Source organism: Trifolium pratense, linkage group LG5, assembly GCF_020283565.1.
Source record: "Trifolium pratense cultivar HEN17-A07 linkage group LG5, ARS_RC_1.1, whole genome shotgun sequence".
Classification (NCBI taxonomy): Eukaryota; Viridiplantae; Streptophyta; class Magnoliopsida; order Fabales; family Fabaceae; genus Trifolium; species Trifolium pratense.
Genome location: NC_060063.1, coordinates 31,640,063 through 31,657,342, shown reverse-complemented (window position 1 = coordinate 31,657,342; position 17,280 = coordinate 31,640,063). Strand labels below are relative to the sequence as shown.

At 37.3% G+C, this 17,280-nt stretch overlaps 1 protein-coding gene across 1 annotated transcript; it reads right to left on the bottom strand.

Annotated features, from left to right (window-relative positions):
• Nucleotides 1–435: 435 nt before the first annotated feature.
• LOC123882841 lies at nt 436–3,811 on the bottom strand. Its single transcript, XM_045931475.1, has 3 exons — nt 3,346–3,811; nt 2,953–2,976; nt 436–993 (listed from the first exon to the last, which is right to left on the bottom strand). Exons 1-3 carry the CDS (start codon nt 3,554–3,556, stop codon nt 692–694), a joined length of 537 nt encoding a protein of 178 aa, XP_045787431.1. The 5' UTR covers nt 3,557–3,811; the 3' UTR covers nt 436–691.
• Between the last annotated feature and the right edge of the window lie 13,469 nt (nt 3,812–17,280).

Genomic DNA, 17,280 nt, shown 5'->3' with positions numbered 1-17,280 from the left:
AATTTACCGCCATAACATACATCTTTTATGGCTTATGTTTTAAGTTAAGATTTAGGTAAAAGAGTTTTGGAGTTATTAATACTTCTAAAATCTTAAACAGGCATCTTCATATCAAAACTTAATAAACAAACACGTTATCTCTTTCCAAAGTTTTTTTTAGCGACAAATATATTATTAATCAAGTCTTTGTATAAGACGAATAGAGACCGGTAAAAGAGTAACTACATGGGTGTATGACACTTCCCAAAGTTAGTTTGCAATTTTTTATGATTCTCAAGTACATAGTATAAGGTGGAAAAATATGTAAACTCCTTTGTTAAATGTAGAGAAAGGAAATCTAATCAATATGAGAAGACAACTCAACCAGTTAAACCTGCAGAATCTAAGCTCTAGCTTATTGGAATTACAAGCAATGACAAAAAATAGACACAGGAGTACTTGGAAACAGCCAAATATAGTGTATAAATTAATGAAGTTCCTGATCATGTTTGATGAGTTTTTTAGCTTCCATGGATAGTATCATAGGTGTGGGGTAAAATTTGTTGATACTAGCACATATGCAGTCACAAACAAACATAGTAGTATTAGGAGGAGAATCATTTGACAACTCAAGCATTTTGAACCATGCTTATATATATAATGATGATTATAACCATAAAGAATTAATCTATGAATAATAAACATGATGCAGTTATTCTCCTTCCCAACCCATTTGACGTGCCCGTTTCTCCCAAACTAAAGTAATCTTTCGTTCTTTGGTGAGCTTGGCTTCAGCTTGTTCTCTTGCCTGCTCGCATGTTTCAGTTGCAGCTACACATTTGTCTGCTTCTCTCTGGTATTGAGATCCCACTCTTTTTGCTTCGGCCAAAGTTATGTTCATGTGCCGCGTGTGCGCTTCAGAAACTGACTCTTGTAACTTTAGTTCCTCCGTTAGTAGGTCCACAAACTGCTTTTCCATTTCCTCCCTTAGTTCCGGATTGTTACCTCCACAATCTGTTGATCAGCAGAATAACTGATGTCATTCATATGCAGTTATATGCAACATATTTAGTAAGAAGTTTATGCATGATAAATATACATATACCACACAAGGTGATATTCTGCAATCTTTCCAACAGAGGTGCTAACACACTTTCTCTCCAATTCATTTGTTCTCAATCCTAGTATAATATTTTGTGTTACTCATCCATCTAGTGTTGTTGATGGCAGATTATGGCAGCCCAATGTGGCGGAGCCAGAAAAATTATAGAGCCCGTGCAAAATTTCACATGTGACATAATATATAGTCTAACAAAAAATCTTAGTTTTGCACTAAACTAACCCCTAGAAATCTCAGTTTGGAACAAAAAATCTCCGTTTTACCCTAAACTAACTCCTAAAAATACCAAAAAATTTGGCGAGAGCTCGGGCAACTGCCCAGGCTTGCTGGGCCTTGGCTCCGCCCATGCAGCGAGCCAAAAATCTGCCATAAACATGTCAGATGGTGTAAGGATATATTATATGGCATAAGCACAGTGGGCAAATTAAAAAACTTATTAATTACTATACACTATATACACACACACATACAAAAAAAAAAAAAAAAAAAACTTATAACATCACAGGTCATAATTGATCTCTGCAACATAGAACTTCCTTTTTGTTGGCCTTTTATCGCCCAACAATCAATCTCATAACATATAATATTATATAGCTAAGCTGGAAATGTTTTCGTTGGATGTGGGTGATACTTTTTCTTTATTACATATAATATTATACACCACTCGAGCACTCTTCCATTTCAGCTGCTCTTCCAGAATCCTATAATTTCGTCCTCGAGTTCCCCATGATTTTGTTTGATATAAAGATATTTAATTCATATGAATTGTGGTATAAACAGTCTCTAGTTTTCTCCTATAAAATTGTGTATAATCATTTTAATTATGACAAACATACATACCGTATACTCTTTTTCCCTTCTACTAAAATAAAAATGACGTTGTTTCAAGAGGATATCTCCAGGTTTCAAACTTCTTAGTTTTTCTGCTGACTTTCTAACTAAGACTATTAGCATATGTAAAAAAGCATATATCATATCAGACTCTCGCTAATCGCTATAATTTGTCTTCTGTTATCGCATGATAGGCAGGTTCGATAATTACACTATCCATGACTCCATTGTAAACATATCTTATTGCTCGAATATAGACACTATGATCTTGATTGATAGAAACCCTGTTATTTGAATGGAAGTATTAAGCTCGAGAGCTCTACAATGGTGGAAATGCAGAAAAGTAATGATAAGCAGAGTTACTAGAACACCTAACCGGAGCAGATTTGCTCCTAACCAGAGAGTATTCTCCCTAACTGTTTTCTAACAGGATTCATGAATGCCCACTCCAATCCCATTCCCTCCCTGTATAACAGAAATTCCATGAAATTCAAGGGATAAACTAACCGACTCATACTCGCTTCTATTACATACTTCTAGAAACCGTGCTTGTATGGATTGGGCCCAATGATTATTGGACCTTGTTGTCATATCATACCAGAGCTCCTTTATTCTCTCGAGCCTTCAACAATACCCCTTAAATTGATGTTTAGTTATGTGAATCACTTGATCCGATCTCCACCCAATTACTGGCAGGCGAATAGGTCAAATCACACGGCATAAAAGCCTATTCTAAGTTGTTGATATTATTGGTAGTTGTTTTTTAGTAATTCATCATGTGCTCAGTAGTATTTCTTTCTGGTCGATTGTGGTTAATGATGGATTTCAGCATCCCATCATTTAATAGCTCGCAAAAAAACTAAAATAGAACTTGAAATAACACAAAATGGACAGTATGAATCCTTCCTGATAAAAATGTTTGAAAACAATATTGTAAAAGAGTAGAGGATGGGCGGGCGGAGTTAACATGATCGGGGGGAAATTGTTATGCTTTTAAAAAATCCATGAAAAGAAACTCTAACCTGAGACAGAGAGATTGGCCAGCCCTGTGTAATAAAGAAATGAATCAGTAAATAAACAAGTAGTTATTATTAAGTTTACATGTCACAATGAATTTGAAGCAAACATGTATCAAATTAAACATTTTCTAAATCAGGTAATGCATGCATCATCAAAGATAGAAACAAACATATTATTCCAATCATCAAAATCAGTTGCAAATTGAACACCAAATATAAACATGAGAATTAAGAAACACACAAACAATAGCTAGCTAGCTAATCAAAATGATATGTTTGGACATCTGAAATTAGGTATGGCGGTGGACATAAAATATAGATCTAACAAGAGATCGAGGAATAAGTGGGAAGTTAATTAATGATGTAAAAATTAAGAAATAATTAGTTAGTAGTTACCAGGAGCGACTTGGAAGAGGGACAAAGGAGGAGGGCAGTCACAGATGCAAGGAGGGCAGGATAGTTTGGAGTGAGAATTAGTACGAAGACTGATGCCCTTCTTGAATCTCCAGTAAAGAGCAGGACCACAAACTCCTAAAGCTGATACCATTGCAAATAAAACCAAACACCATCTTAACCATATACCAGAATCAGATCTACCTCGTGACATTTTCTTTCTCTATCAGATCTATTTTGTGTGAGCTGGCTGAGAATGAATGAATGATGTTCTTCTATTCTTCTTCTTCTTCTCCTCCTTCTTCTTCTTCTAGTTGCTGTCTATCATCTACTTTTTTTACTACGCGGTTAGTGTGCGTTTTTTGTGTTTCTTTGTCAATTTGATTTGATATGATTAATTTGAACAAGTCATAGAAACAACAGTATGGTGGAGTCTCTCTTCCTCCTATCTCATTGTCATGTCCCTTGCAACCTTTCTCTCTCTTTTTTTTTTTTAATTTTTTTATTTAATGTTTTTTAATTTATTTTTGGGATTTAGAGTAATAAGTAATATTTAGGTATCGTTTGATCTGACTTTTGATTTCATTTTTTAAAAACTTAAAATAAACTCTAATTTAAAATGTTTGATAAAATATTTCATAAAAGTTATGATAATATATTTAAAATCACTATGAATAAATAAATTTAATAATTTATTTTGAAATATAATAAAATAATATTAACAAACTTATATAAAAAATAACTATCTATAGAGAAAAAAAACTAAAATTTTCAAATTTTATAATATTAAAAATTATATGCGTTGAATTACTGTTTTAATATTTAATAAATATATATTTTTTATAAAATATTTAATGTATAATGTTTTTATAAAATACTTAAGAATTTAATTTATATGCACCGTTTATGACAGCCAACTATATGATGTTTTTAGTGGTAGATTAGTATAGTTTTTATAGTAATTGAAGACCAAAATCAAGCAAATATCGGGAAAAGTGAAGATACAAGGACCAAAAGCAAGAAAAGTGGAAAAAACAGCAAAAAAGAGCAAAAATATAATAAAGCAGCGCATCATCGTGGCACGATGGCTTGTCATCGTGGCACGATGATGACTTGAAAAATACGCAGAAAATCCTGAAGAAATCTTCCATCGCACCACGATAGGATCCATTGTGGCCACGATGAGGCGAAATTACACGCCATCGTGGCCACGATGGGTGTGATGGATGCGCAAAAAAGCCCAAATCCAGCTGTAAAATTATAAATAGAGTCTTCCTCCTTCACTATTATTCATTCACAAACATTCCAAAATATTCAATACTTTGAATACTCACTCTAGAGTAGGAGACCTCTAAGGAGGAGGCAAGGAGGCCAAGGAACTCCAAGGCCAATAAGGTTTTTTTCTTTCTGTCTTTGTAATTTATTTTTCTTAGGTTAGGTGGAGTCGAGAAACTCCCTTACGAATGCTTGGTTGTATTATTTATAATATTTATAAATTTCAGTTATTTCTATTTCAAACTCTTTTGTTGTTTGGTTTTAGTTATTTTAATATTGATCACATTAGAATAAAATCTAAGGACCTAGTGGATATCGCATAGGAAACGAAGCTAGTAATTCCGACTGAAGGACAATATGCTAGGGCCTACATGAGATCATTAAATTCAGTATCTGCCGTCTTAGTATAGGATTGGAAAGTACGATAATTTTTACCTTGCAGAGTATGCCTGTGGGTAGGTGACTAGTTCTGGGCACACGTGACAGCTTATAATTTAGGGGTCCCAAGGGTGATGAGACCAAAGTTTAAACGAAAAGTGGATCTCTGGATAATGGTGTCTAAATAAAGTAAGGGTAACTTTTAACTAGGCTATGTAAAGCTTGTAATAGAAATATGAACATATATTGCTTCAAACCTATTTTCAACAGTCTAAATCCTAATAGAGGGAAATAATTGAGCAACCAAGCAGGAGTAAGGGAGGGATCCGACCACACTTAACCACTCAGTGTGGTCACACACACCTTATATTTTCCGCAATTTACTTTTCTGAACTTTTATTTCCTGTCATTTACTAAAGTACCCGCAAAGATACCTTCTTAAACCAACAAAGCGAAGGAAACTATCTATATTCTTAAGTGAAACTAGTAACCTTGGCACAATCCCTGTGGAGAACGATAAACTTATCACTTTATTACTTGGTAGTGATTCTGTGCAATTGCAGAACCACCGTCAAATTTTTGGCGCCGTTGTCGGGGATTGTGTTTACAAAGTAACTAGCGTAGTTTAGGAATTGTAAATATTTAGAAAAAGAAAATACCAAAAAAATCAAAAAATTTTAAAAATTTGTTGCAGAAATTAAATTAACAAACGATTCTGGCTAGGCATGATATGGTAGCCGAACCTAGAGTAACGATGGGAGACTACTGCGAGAGATCCGACACGGAGCAGATATCTCTTGGTTTCCAACCAGCCGAGCCGGTCAACTTTGACATCAAAGGAAACGACCTAGCAGGGTTACGAGAGAACCAATTCGATGGGAGAGCTAATAGAGACCCATGGGACCATCTGACTATTTACGCTGGTTTTTCGTAAACAACCGCTAGTTTAATTTAATTACTTGCAGGACTAACTAGTAAATTCTAGGACATGTTTTGTGTATAGATTTTAATGTTCATCATTGAAATAAACATTTGATAAACCAGTTTGAAAGAACAATTTACAAAAGAAAATGTAAATTAAACAAGATTCACTCGAATGAGAGAATTTGAAAAGATAAATTGCAAAAGAAAGATTAAAATTGCATAAAAAATGTAAAAGTTTTACAAAGAAAAGAAATGGTTCACGAATTCATACATTTTCTTCACTTCACCCTTTTCTCTCGAACGCATGAATACTTTAGGTTTGTGAATTTTGTATATGAATTGTGACCCTTATTCCAATTGAAGAAACTACTTGTTGGGTTTTTGTATGTTGGCTAGATTTTGCAAAAATATCATTTAGCCAAAGTGTTGAGACATATGTGCTTACATCATGTGTTGAGACAGATGTACGTACACATTGGAACAACACCTGCATGATCTGACTGCGCGCCAGCTAGCGTTATTGTTTTATATTCAATCTTTTGAAGATTTGCTGGAAGAATTATTTTGTGGTGACTTATACAACAAGGCGCACGTGGTCTATTGTTTCTGAAGGCAGCCGAACCCTAGTTCTATTTTCTAAAGGAATATAATAACTTTAGAAAATATATTATTTGATTCAAAAATATGTCTGCTGCTGCCGCAAGGTTTTGAAGACCTAATTCTGTCTTGGAGTCCAAGCTATTCAACTGCTATATAAAGGGTGTTGTTAACCCTATTTTAAATACCGAAACTTAAAGCTAAAATAGAATATCAAAGATGTAGTCTTTTAAGGGTTTCGTGTCTTTGAGCCACTCTCTAGGAAAGTTGGTGTAAAGTGAACCACTCGGGCTGTGAGATGGTCACTATGTCCTCACTCAGAAACCTGTAGGTAATGAGTTGAGTATTGTACTTGGAGGAAGCTTTTAAGCAACTCCAAATTGTGAACTTAGTCGTTGGCTAGGTGTTAATTTCATGGAAGTGTGTCTTCTAGTTTGTTCAGATTTGTTCCGTTGATCCAATCGTTGTCTATGATTGAAGAGGGATTGAGGAGGGCCTCATACCTAGGTGAGTCTTAGGTAGAAAGTATAGCACGGGTAGTGATTAAGTGAGGAGTTGTAAACGAGGGAGTTTAGCTCTAAATTGATACTTGTTGGGTATTTCTATGTTGGCTACATTTTGCAAAAACATCTTTTAGCCAAGTGTTGAGACATATGTGCCTACATCATGTGTTGAGACAAATGTACGTACACATTGGAGCAACACATGCGTGTCTGACTGCGCGCCAGCTGGTTTTATTATTTTCTACTCAATCTTTCGATGATTTGATTGAAGAATTATTTCGTGGTTTCTTACACAACAAGGCGCACGTGGTCAATGTGTTTCTGAAGGCAGCCGAACCCAGTTCTATTTTCTAAAGGAATTATAACTTTAGAAAATATATTTATGTGATTCAAAAATATAACTATTAATTTCGAAAATATGTCTGCTGCTGCCGCAATTCTAGAAGCCCTAATTTCGAAAACCGTGTTATTACAAAGCGTGAGTCTTAGGGTTTTAGAGTGTTAATTGTGAGCCTTTCTTGTATCCCATTGATGCAAGCTTAGGACCTGTGTTTTATTGAGTTGTAATTGTGAACTTCTCCTAAGCTTTGAAGAGTTCTAGTGTTATGTGTGATTTGCTCGTAAGCTTTTAAGCAAGAGTGAATCTTAGTTTCATAGGAGTGTGTCTCTACCATTGGTGTTCATTGAGTTGATAACAACGCTGAGTGTGATGTTAAGGTGGGAATTGGGACGGGGTCTCATATCTAGGAGTTCCTAGGTAGAAGTTGCATTGGGTAGGGATTAAGTGAAGAGTTGTAAACGAGTGAGTTTAGCTTCAAATTAATACTGCTGATAGTGGACTTCATTTCTGGATTGGTATCCCCAAGAGTAGATGACGTTGCACTGAACTGGGTTAACAACTCTCATGTGTTATTTATTTTACTGTCTTTATTATTTGTGCTCTGTGTGACGGACAAGTGTTGACACACTTTGATCAACACCTGTCTATTGTGTGCTAGGAATTTCAATTGGTATCAGAGCAAGCACCCTGTTCTGACTTTTAGGGTGAGCTTCAAGGAGATTTTTCTGGCAGATATGGACAAAGAAGGAGGACTTGTCAACAGACCACCTCTTCTGGTTGGTGCTTCAAACTATGATTATTGGAAGTCTCGCATGACGGCCTTCCTAAAACAAATAGATAGCAAGACATGTAAAGCAGTTCTAAGAGGATGGGACCTCCCTGTGAAAGTGGACAAAGAGGGTAAACCAACCCTTGAATTAAAACCTGAGGAGGAATGGTCCCAAGAGGAGGATGCGCTTGCTCTTGCAAACTCAAAAGCACTATATGCATTATACAATGGTGTTGACAAACACATATTCAGACTCATAAAAAAATGCGCCTCTCCTAAGGAAGCTTGGAGTATTCTCCAAACTATTCATGAAGGCACCTCTAAGGTGAAAATGTCAAGGCTGCAACTTTTAACCACTAAGTTTGAGAATCTTAGAATGATGGATTATGAAACCATTCAGGAGTTCCATATGACCTTACTAGACTTTGAGATTGGTAAGGAAAATGCTTAGATCTCTTCCTAAAAAATTTGATATGAAAGTTACCGCTATAGAAGAAGCCAAAGATATCTTTGAGATGAGGCTGGATGAACTAGTTGGATCATTACAAACATACGAAGTGGCTACTAATGAAAGAAAAAAGCTGTGTATAGTGATGATGATGTTACTGAATCTGAGAAAACAACCCCTGAAGGGCAAAATTTGGTTGATCTGGTTAATATTGAGACAGATGAAGAACCTCAACCCAAGCATGTCAAGAGTGGGGTTGGAAGGAGACTTAGAATCAGAACCACTCAACCTACATCTTCTGCTAAAGTTACTCCTGCTGTGACGAAGAAAGCCAAGGGCTCTTATGTGAAACCTGTCAAGTATGGTGCTAAGAAAAGCTGGAGCAAGGTTGTGCCTCCCTCTGAAAGGAAGAAGAATGTGCTGAAAAGAAAGAGTGCACCATCTAGTGACTCTGACTTTGATGTTGAGAAGGATGCTTCAACAATCAAGCCACCTACTAAGAAGGCAATGTCTGCCAAGAAAAGTGCTGCTGATACATAAGAGTTTCCCTGTGAAAATGTTTCATTTCACTTGGCCTCTTATGCTCAGAGATGAGGCATCATCTGCAAAAGGAGGTTTGCATTGGAAAGGGAATTAGGCAAAGACATTTTGGAACGTGAAGATATAGTAGGCCTGATCAAAGCTACTGGTTTGATCAAGACTGAGTGGGGCTTAGGAAGTTGTTATGAAAAGATGGTTAGGGAGTTTATTGTCAACATCCTTGTGGGTTGTTGTAACGACCCGATTTTTAGTAAATCGATATTTTATATATGTGCTTATATTTTGGGTTAGTGTTAAATATTTATTTACGCGACCTATAATTATTTATCGCGAACATAAGTTTGTGAGCGAAACCTTTGCCGTGTTAGTGGGCTTGGGGCGTGTGATAGAGCTTAATGGGCTTAGGCTATTGGGCTTGGTTCATGATCCATAGGAAGTGGTATAAGTAGCAAGTCAAACCAAGGAATAGTATCACAATTTGCTTTCATGAGAAGTTTGAGGTTTGTAAGCTTAGAAGCAAAGCAAGAACCCTAGGAGAGCAAGAAGAAGAACACGAGCAAGGAGAAGAGAGTTAGAAGCCAAGAATCATCCTTCAATCTAAGGTGAGAGTGGTTAAGCATAAGCTTGGGTGATCCAAGAGAGGGGAGGTGTCTAGCCTCCATTCCTAAACTCTCTCATCCAATTTCTTTGGGGTTTGGGTGAAGTTTCTTTATCATAAACATGTCTTTTCATCTTAGTATGCTTAATGAACATCTAGGAGGGAATATGTATATGTTTGATGATGGTTTTGCATGTTTTTGCAACTTTGCTTAATTGGCAAGAAATTGGCATGATTTTGTATGTGTGATGTGTTTTGGTGTTTTTGATTGTTGATACATGTATATATGTATGGTATATACATGATTGATCACTTGTTATGCATTTATAACATGTCTAGATGTATTTTTGATGGATTTGAGTGTTAAACCGCCTTTGGAAAACTCAAGAACAGATATTTTTCTGGTGTTGTTCGCTTAGCGAACAGGAGTTCGCTGCAGCGAATATGTTCGCTACAAGTTCGCTACCTGTTCGCCATGTACCTGTAATCCTCTGATGTAGTTCGCTACAGCGAAAGGAGATTCGCTTAGCGAATAAGTTCGCTACCTGTTCGCTATGGATTCGCTTAGCGAACAGTACTGAACCTGCAACTTTTGTAATTGTTTATAAGTGTATCTGGGCACTTGTAACATGGTTTTATTTTGGTTTTGAATTATTATATGTTTAATAATTGTGTTGTGTGATGGCATTTGTATAAAATGTCAAAGAAGTATATGTATGTTTGTATATCGGGTCGTCCGATAAAGAAGAATATCAGTTTGTCTGATAAAGAAGTTTAATGGATTATGTTATCCATGTAGTGAGCAGTAGCTTCGTGCTAAGTGATTATCATATGTTTGGTAAATGCATGGCATTCATAAATTCATGCATTATTTAGGGATATCAGACTTGTCTGATAAAGAAGGATATTGGACTTGTCCAATAAAGAAGGATATCAATGGTAAGTTCCTTGATAAAGAAGATGGTACCACATGCATTAGTCGTGTCTAGGTTGGCATGACATTGAATGTTTGGCATTAGTCGCATTTGAGTAAATGTGCAATTATGTGTTATGTGTTATGTGAGTTCTTTGTGTGGTCCGAAACGACGCGAAACTATCTGGTTGTGTATTTGTGAGTATGTGTTATCTGGTGTATTGCTTATCGAGGCATGTGTGTGAGTTAGTATTACGTGATAGGTTGAATATAGGTGCGTTTCTATATTCGTATGTATGTGATTATGTTTACTAACTCTCTACCTATTTGTTATGTGCTGGACCTTTGGGGGTTCAGGTATTCAGGTCGAGGTTTCGATCGAGTTTTAGCTGCAGATCGTTTTGGTGTGGAGCACTTTTGGTGAGGAGCTAGTGTAGGCTACCTTTGTATAGTTTTGTTAAGTTTAGTTTGGTTGAGATGTATATTAGTGCTCTGGTAGTTTGTAACATCGAGTCGGGGATCGTTTGTATTCCGTCGTATATCGATGCGAACATCTTAACTTATGTTTTATGTTAATGAATTATCTTTTGAACTATTTTGTTCATTGCTTTGAAAATCCTTTATGTTATGTTTTCCGCTGCGACGTTTCGTGTTATGTGCACGATCGTTTTTGAAAATGTTTTTCCGTAGCGCTCCGGCTACTTATCTTTAAAAAGTTTTTAAGATCACGTTTTTAAGGGTAGCTAGCTGAGGGTGTTACAATAGTGGTATCAGAGCAGGTCGGTTCATGTGAGCCATTAGGATTTTCTTTCTCTTGTATGAAGCATGTGTTGGGTACACTGTTAATACATTCTAACGTTGAGTTGTGATTCGTTCAGGAATCATGGCTGCTGCTAGGACCAACGCTCAGATTGCACAAGCTTTGACTGCTTTGACTACATTGGTGGTAAGAGATAATGACCCGGGAAGGGATAGTGAGAAAAGATTGGAAAGGTTTATGTCGCATAAACCGACTCTGTTTACCGGTGGCTATAACCCGGAGGGAGCTATCAAGTGGTTAGATGAGGTTGAGATCATCTTTGAAGCAATGTGTTGTTCTGAGGAGAACAAGACTACTTTGGGAACTTATGCCCTTAGAGAGGAGGCAATCGTTTGGTGGAGGAATGTGAAACTCAGGTTTGGAGTGGATGGTGTTGCTATCGTTTGGGAAACTTTCAAAAGGGAATTTTTAAGGAAGTACTTTCCGGCTGATGTGAAGAATAAGAAAGTGATCGAGTTCATGGAGCTCAAGCAAGGAAATTTATCGGTCGCCGAGTATACGGCTAAGTTTGAAGCTTTGTGTGTGTTTAGTCCACACTACAACACGGTGGAAGCCGAAGAGGATAAGTGTGTCAAGTTTGAGAGTGGACTTCGTCCGGATATCAAGCTTTTGATTGGATTTTCTGAAATCAGGGATTTTCCGACCCTTATGACTAAGGCAAGGATTTGTGATGAAGATAGCAAAGCTAAGACCAACTACTATAAGGTTCTGAATGATAGGAAAGGAAAAGGTTTGGATCGTGGTAAGCCGTATGAGAACAAGGGCAATGGAAGTGGAAAGAAGAAGCAAGGAAGTGGAAGTTGTTACAAATGTGGAGAGCGGGGTCATATGTCATATGATTGCCCGAGGAAAAGCGACAAGTGTTTCAATTGTGGGCAGTTTGGGCACAAGGCCGATGCTTGTCGGGTGAAAGTGTTTTGTTTCAATTGTGGCGAGGAAGGTCACAAGAGTCCGGTATGCAAGAAACCGAAGATGCCGCGTTGAGGGTTCGTTCTCCGCTTTATCTCTTAGGTAATTTCGAGGGCGAAATTCTTTTAAGGGGGGTAGAGTTGTAACGACCCGATTTTTAGTAAATCGATATTTTATATATGTGCTTATATTTTGGGTTAGTGTTAAATATTTATTTACGCGACCTATAATTATTTATCGCGAACATAAGTTTGTGAGCGAAACCTTTGCCGTGTTAGTGGGCTTGGGGCGTGTGATAGAGCTTAATGGGCTTAGGCTATTGGGCTTGGTTCATGATCCATAGGAAGTGGTATAAGTAGCAAGTCAAACCAAGGAATAGTATCACAATTTGCTTTCATGAGAAGTTTGAGGTTTGTAAGCTTAGAAGCAAAGCAAGAACCCTAGGAGAGCAAGAAGAAGAACACGAGCAAGGAGAAGAGAGTTAGAAGCCAAGAATCATCCTTCAATCTAAGGTGAGAGTGGTTAAGCATAAGCTTGGGTGATCCAAGAGAGGGGAGGTGTCTAGCCTCCATTCCTAAACTCTCTCATCCAATTTCTTTGGGGTTTGGGTGAAGTTTCTTTATCATAAACATGTCTTTTCATCTTAGTATGCTTAATGAACATCTAGGAGGGAATATGTATATGTTTGATGATGGTTTTGCATGTTTTTGCAAATTTGCTTAATTGGCAAGAAATTGGCATGATTTTGTATGTGTGATGTGTTTTGGTGTTTTTGATTGTTGATACATGTATATATGTATGGTATATACATGATTGATCACTTGTTATGCATTTATAACATGTCTAGATGTATTTTTGATGGATTTGAGTGTTAAACCGCCTTTGGAAAACTCAAGAACAGATATTTTTCTGGTGTTGTTCGCTTAGCGAACAGGAGTTCGCTGCAGCGAATATGTTCGCTACAAGTTCGCTACCTGTTCGCCATGTACCTGTAATCCTCTGATGTAGTTCGCTACAGCGAAAGGAGATTCGCTTAGCGAATAAGTTCGCTACCTGTTCGCTATGGATTCGCTTAGCGAACAGTACTGAACCTGCAACTTTTGTAATTGTTTATAAGTGTATCTGGGCACTTGTAACATGGTTTTATTTTGGTTTTGAATTATTATATGTTTAATAATTGTGTTGTGTGATGACATTTGTATAAAATGTCAAAGAAGTATATGTATGTTTGTATATCGGGTCGTCCGATAAAGAAGAATATCAGTTTGTCTGATAAAGAAGTTTAATGGATTATGTTATCCATGTAGTGAGCAGTAGCTTCGTGCTAAGTGATTATCATATGTTTGGTAAATGCATGGCATTCATAAATTCATGCATTATTTAGGGATATCAGACTTGTCTGATAAAGAAGGATATTGGACTTGTCCAATAAAGAAGGATATCAATGGTAAGTTCCTTGATAAAGAAGATGGTACCACATGCATTAGTCGTGTCTAGGTTGGCATGACATTGAATGTTTGGCATTAGTCGCATTTGAGTAAATGTGCAATTATGTGTTATGTGTTATGTGAGTTCTTTGTGTGGTCCGAAACGACGCGAAACTATCTGGTTGTGTATTTGTGAGTATGTGTTATCTGGTGTATTGCTTATCGAGGCATGTGTGTGAGTTAGTATTACGTGATAGGTTGAATATAGGTGCGTTTCTATATTCGTATGTATGTGATTATGTTTACTAACTCTCTACCTATTTGTTATGTGCTGGACCTTTGGGGGTTCAGGTATTCAGGTCGAGGTTTCGATCGAGTTTTAGCTGCAGATCGTTTTGGTGTGGAGCACTTTTGGTGAGGAGCTAGTGTAGGCTACCTTTGTATAGTTTTGTTAAGTTTAGTTTGGTTGAGATGTATATTAGTGCTCTGGTAGTTTGTAACATCGAGTCGGGGATCGTTTGTATTCCGTCGTATATCGATGCGAACATCTTAACTTATGTTTTATGTTAATGAATTATCTTTTGAACTATTTTGTTCATTGCTTTGAAAATCCTTTATGTTATGTTTTCCGCTGCGACGTTTCGTGTTATGTGCACGATCGTTTTTGAAAATGTTTTTCCGTAGCGCTCCGGCTACTTATCTTTAAAAAGTTTTTAAGATCACGTTTTTAAGGGTAGCTAGCTGAGGGTGTTACAGTTGTGACAATCCACTAAGCAGGGAATTTTAGAAAGTGTTTGTTAGGGGAAAGTGTGTGGAATTCTCTCCAAGTATTATCAACAAGGCCCTAGAGAATCCTGATTAACCTCATCCTGACATAGAGGTATCTGACCATGTGGTGTGCAAGACAATCATAGCCAACCAGGTGAAGGTATGGCCCAAGAAACAAAACGTTCCTGCTATGAAGCTGACTCGGAAGTATGTCATTCTTAACCGCATTGCTGCTACAAATTGGGTACCTACTAAGCACTCATCTGACATTGCCACAGGTCTAGGTAAGCTGATCATGATTGGTACAGGTACAAAGTTTAACTCTGGTCAATACATTTTTAATCAAATTGTTCAACATGCAAAAACTTCTGTCACAAAGCAACCTATTGCTTTCGCTTATCTTCTCTGTGAGATTATCTTGTCCCAGCATACCAGCATAAGACATGATGATGAATCCTCTAAAGCTAGGGAGTCTCCTCTGACCATTCATCAGAAATTGTTTAGCAAACAGCATGTGCCAGACATTGTTGGACCATCCAATGCTGCTGCTGATACCCCTATGACAAGGAAGGAGATCATTGCCATGCTGGAAGCAACCTGTAAGGAGTTAGATGAAAAGAAGCTGCAATATGAGCGCATGATCCATACTTTGAAGCTTGAAGAAGCTGCAGTTGAAGCAGCTAATGCAAGTGTTGATGAAACAATGAGTGATGAGGCAAGTGGTGAAGAAGAGGAAGCGGACTCAGAGGTTGAAGAAGAGGAAAGTGACTCCTCAGAAAGTGCTTATGTGTAATTTTCTTTATTTTCATTTGGACTTATTTTCAATTTATGGGCTATGCCCTGAATTTGGCACCTAGTGTGCATGGTCTGTAATAATCTGCACTTTATGTTCTGGTATTCTCTGCACTATTTCTTGATATTCTCTGCTATTCTACGAAGACCCTGTTTTGTCTATTTTCTGGCTAAAAGGGTGAGTAGTTAGTAGTAGTAGCTGTGATTTATGATGTGCTATATGATGCGTCTATCTTTGAAGTGCCATCTGATGATGCAACATCTGATAATTTTAGTGGTTTGCTTATGTTTGCCATGCCTGCCTTGAGGGGAGTAAGTTCTGATATGCATGTGGTGCTCTGATATGCTTGTCTTGATATTCACTTATTTAGGGGGAGCAATGATGTTTGATTAAATTTTTGCTCATCTCTGATATTGAGGGGGAGTAGTATTATTTGGTGTGACGCGATGTGCTAACAAATGTTGAAGCATCATGCTACCTGAGAATATACTTTTCTCAGCTTTGAGGGAATTTATTTTTCCCAGTGATTCTTTTTATGAGAATGTTTTTCTCTCCATTCGCGTTTTTTCTGTGAGGCTAGTTGTGTTCACTATTCCATTGTTGCATGCCTCTGTTATTCTTTTGTGATACGTCTACTCTTAGGTTGCATGTGAAGATGCTATTTTCATCTGAGATGCTCTACTGAAAGTTACATGTGACGATGTTCTACTTTAATTCATGACTGTGTGCTTATGTTGATTTTGAAGAAAGGTAGGTGATGTATTTCTCTAGATTGGTTGAAATGATCTTAGGTTGTTTTAGCCAAAAATTGCCAAAGGGGGAGATTGGTGGAGTTTTATGTTGGCCTCATTTTGCTAAAACAAATGTTCAAGCTAGATGTTGAACTGAAGGTGTCAACATCAGATACAAGCAAAATGTTGGATAGAATGCATCAACATTGGATACCACATCCAGTGGGCGGGGCCTGACTTGTTATTAATATTGCGCTTTTTATATTTATGGAATCCACGATCATTTTACTTGTGCGCCAAGTAGCGCCGTTTCTATTGTTCCAGAAGAAGGTCATGACCTAGTTTTGTTTCAGAATGCATCAACTATTTATGGAAACAAAACATTCGATTGAAGAATATTCCTTGAAGCAACTTTCAGACCTGCTGCGTTTTTGAAGCCCAATTCAAGACCTAGCCCCTACTAGCTCAGTTTATATAAAGGAAGCCTAAACCCTTGTGCAAAGTATCGAAGCCGCAATTGTGTTTGACAAAGCGTGTGTTTAGGGTTTTAGTATTGTGTCTTTGTGTTCTTGTTCTTGTGTTACCTTGATGCAAGATTAAGGAATGTGTGTTAATTGTGGTGTAATATCTCTGGAGCTTCTAAGCAAGGAGATAGTGTGTGTGAACCATTCCTAAGCTTTGAAGTACGGAATTGGTGAATGTTTAAGAAGTGTGTCTTCATCTACAAACTGTAACGTGTACGATCACAGTGCCTGTGATTGAGAGGAGGAAGAGAGGAATATATCATCCGTCTTCTTCCTCTTCTTTGTTAAGAATCCCATGAACTTGAGGAAGAGAGGATGTTGCTTCCATATCCTCTTCAGCTTGATGGTAGCAAACAAAGCACAAATCATGTCTATGACTTTATCAATTTATGTTTTTTCCTCGGCTTTGTCGCTAGGATACTCTTTTTTTAGAGATCTTGCTCTTGAATCTTCCTTGGTTGGGGTTCAGCTCCCCTATAGAAATCATCTCGTACGTTTGACGTTGGTTTTATAGCTTCTGCATCACGTCGGTCTATTTCTATTTCAACCAATTACCTTTCCAAATCATATGCTTTCTCAACTTGATCACCACATTGAATTTCAATATTATCAACGGAAGCTTGATTGGTGGCCAACATATCATACTCTGGAGAGAGCATGTATTCAAGTTCCTGCATAAAC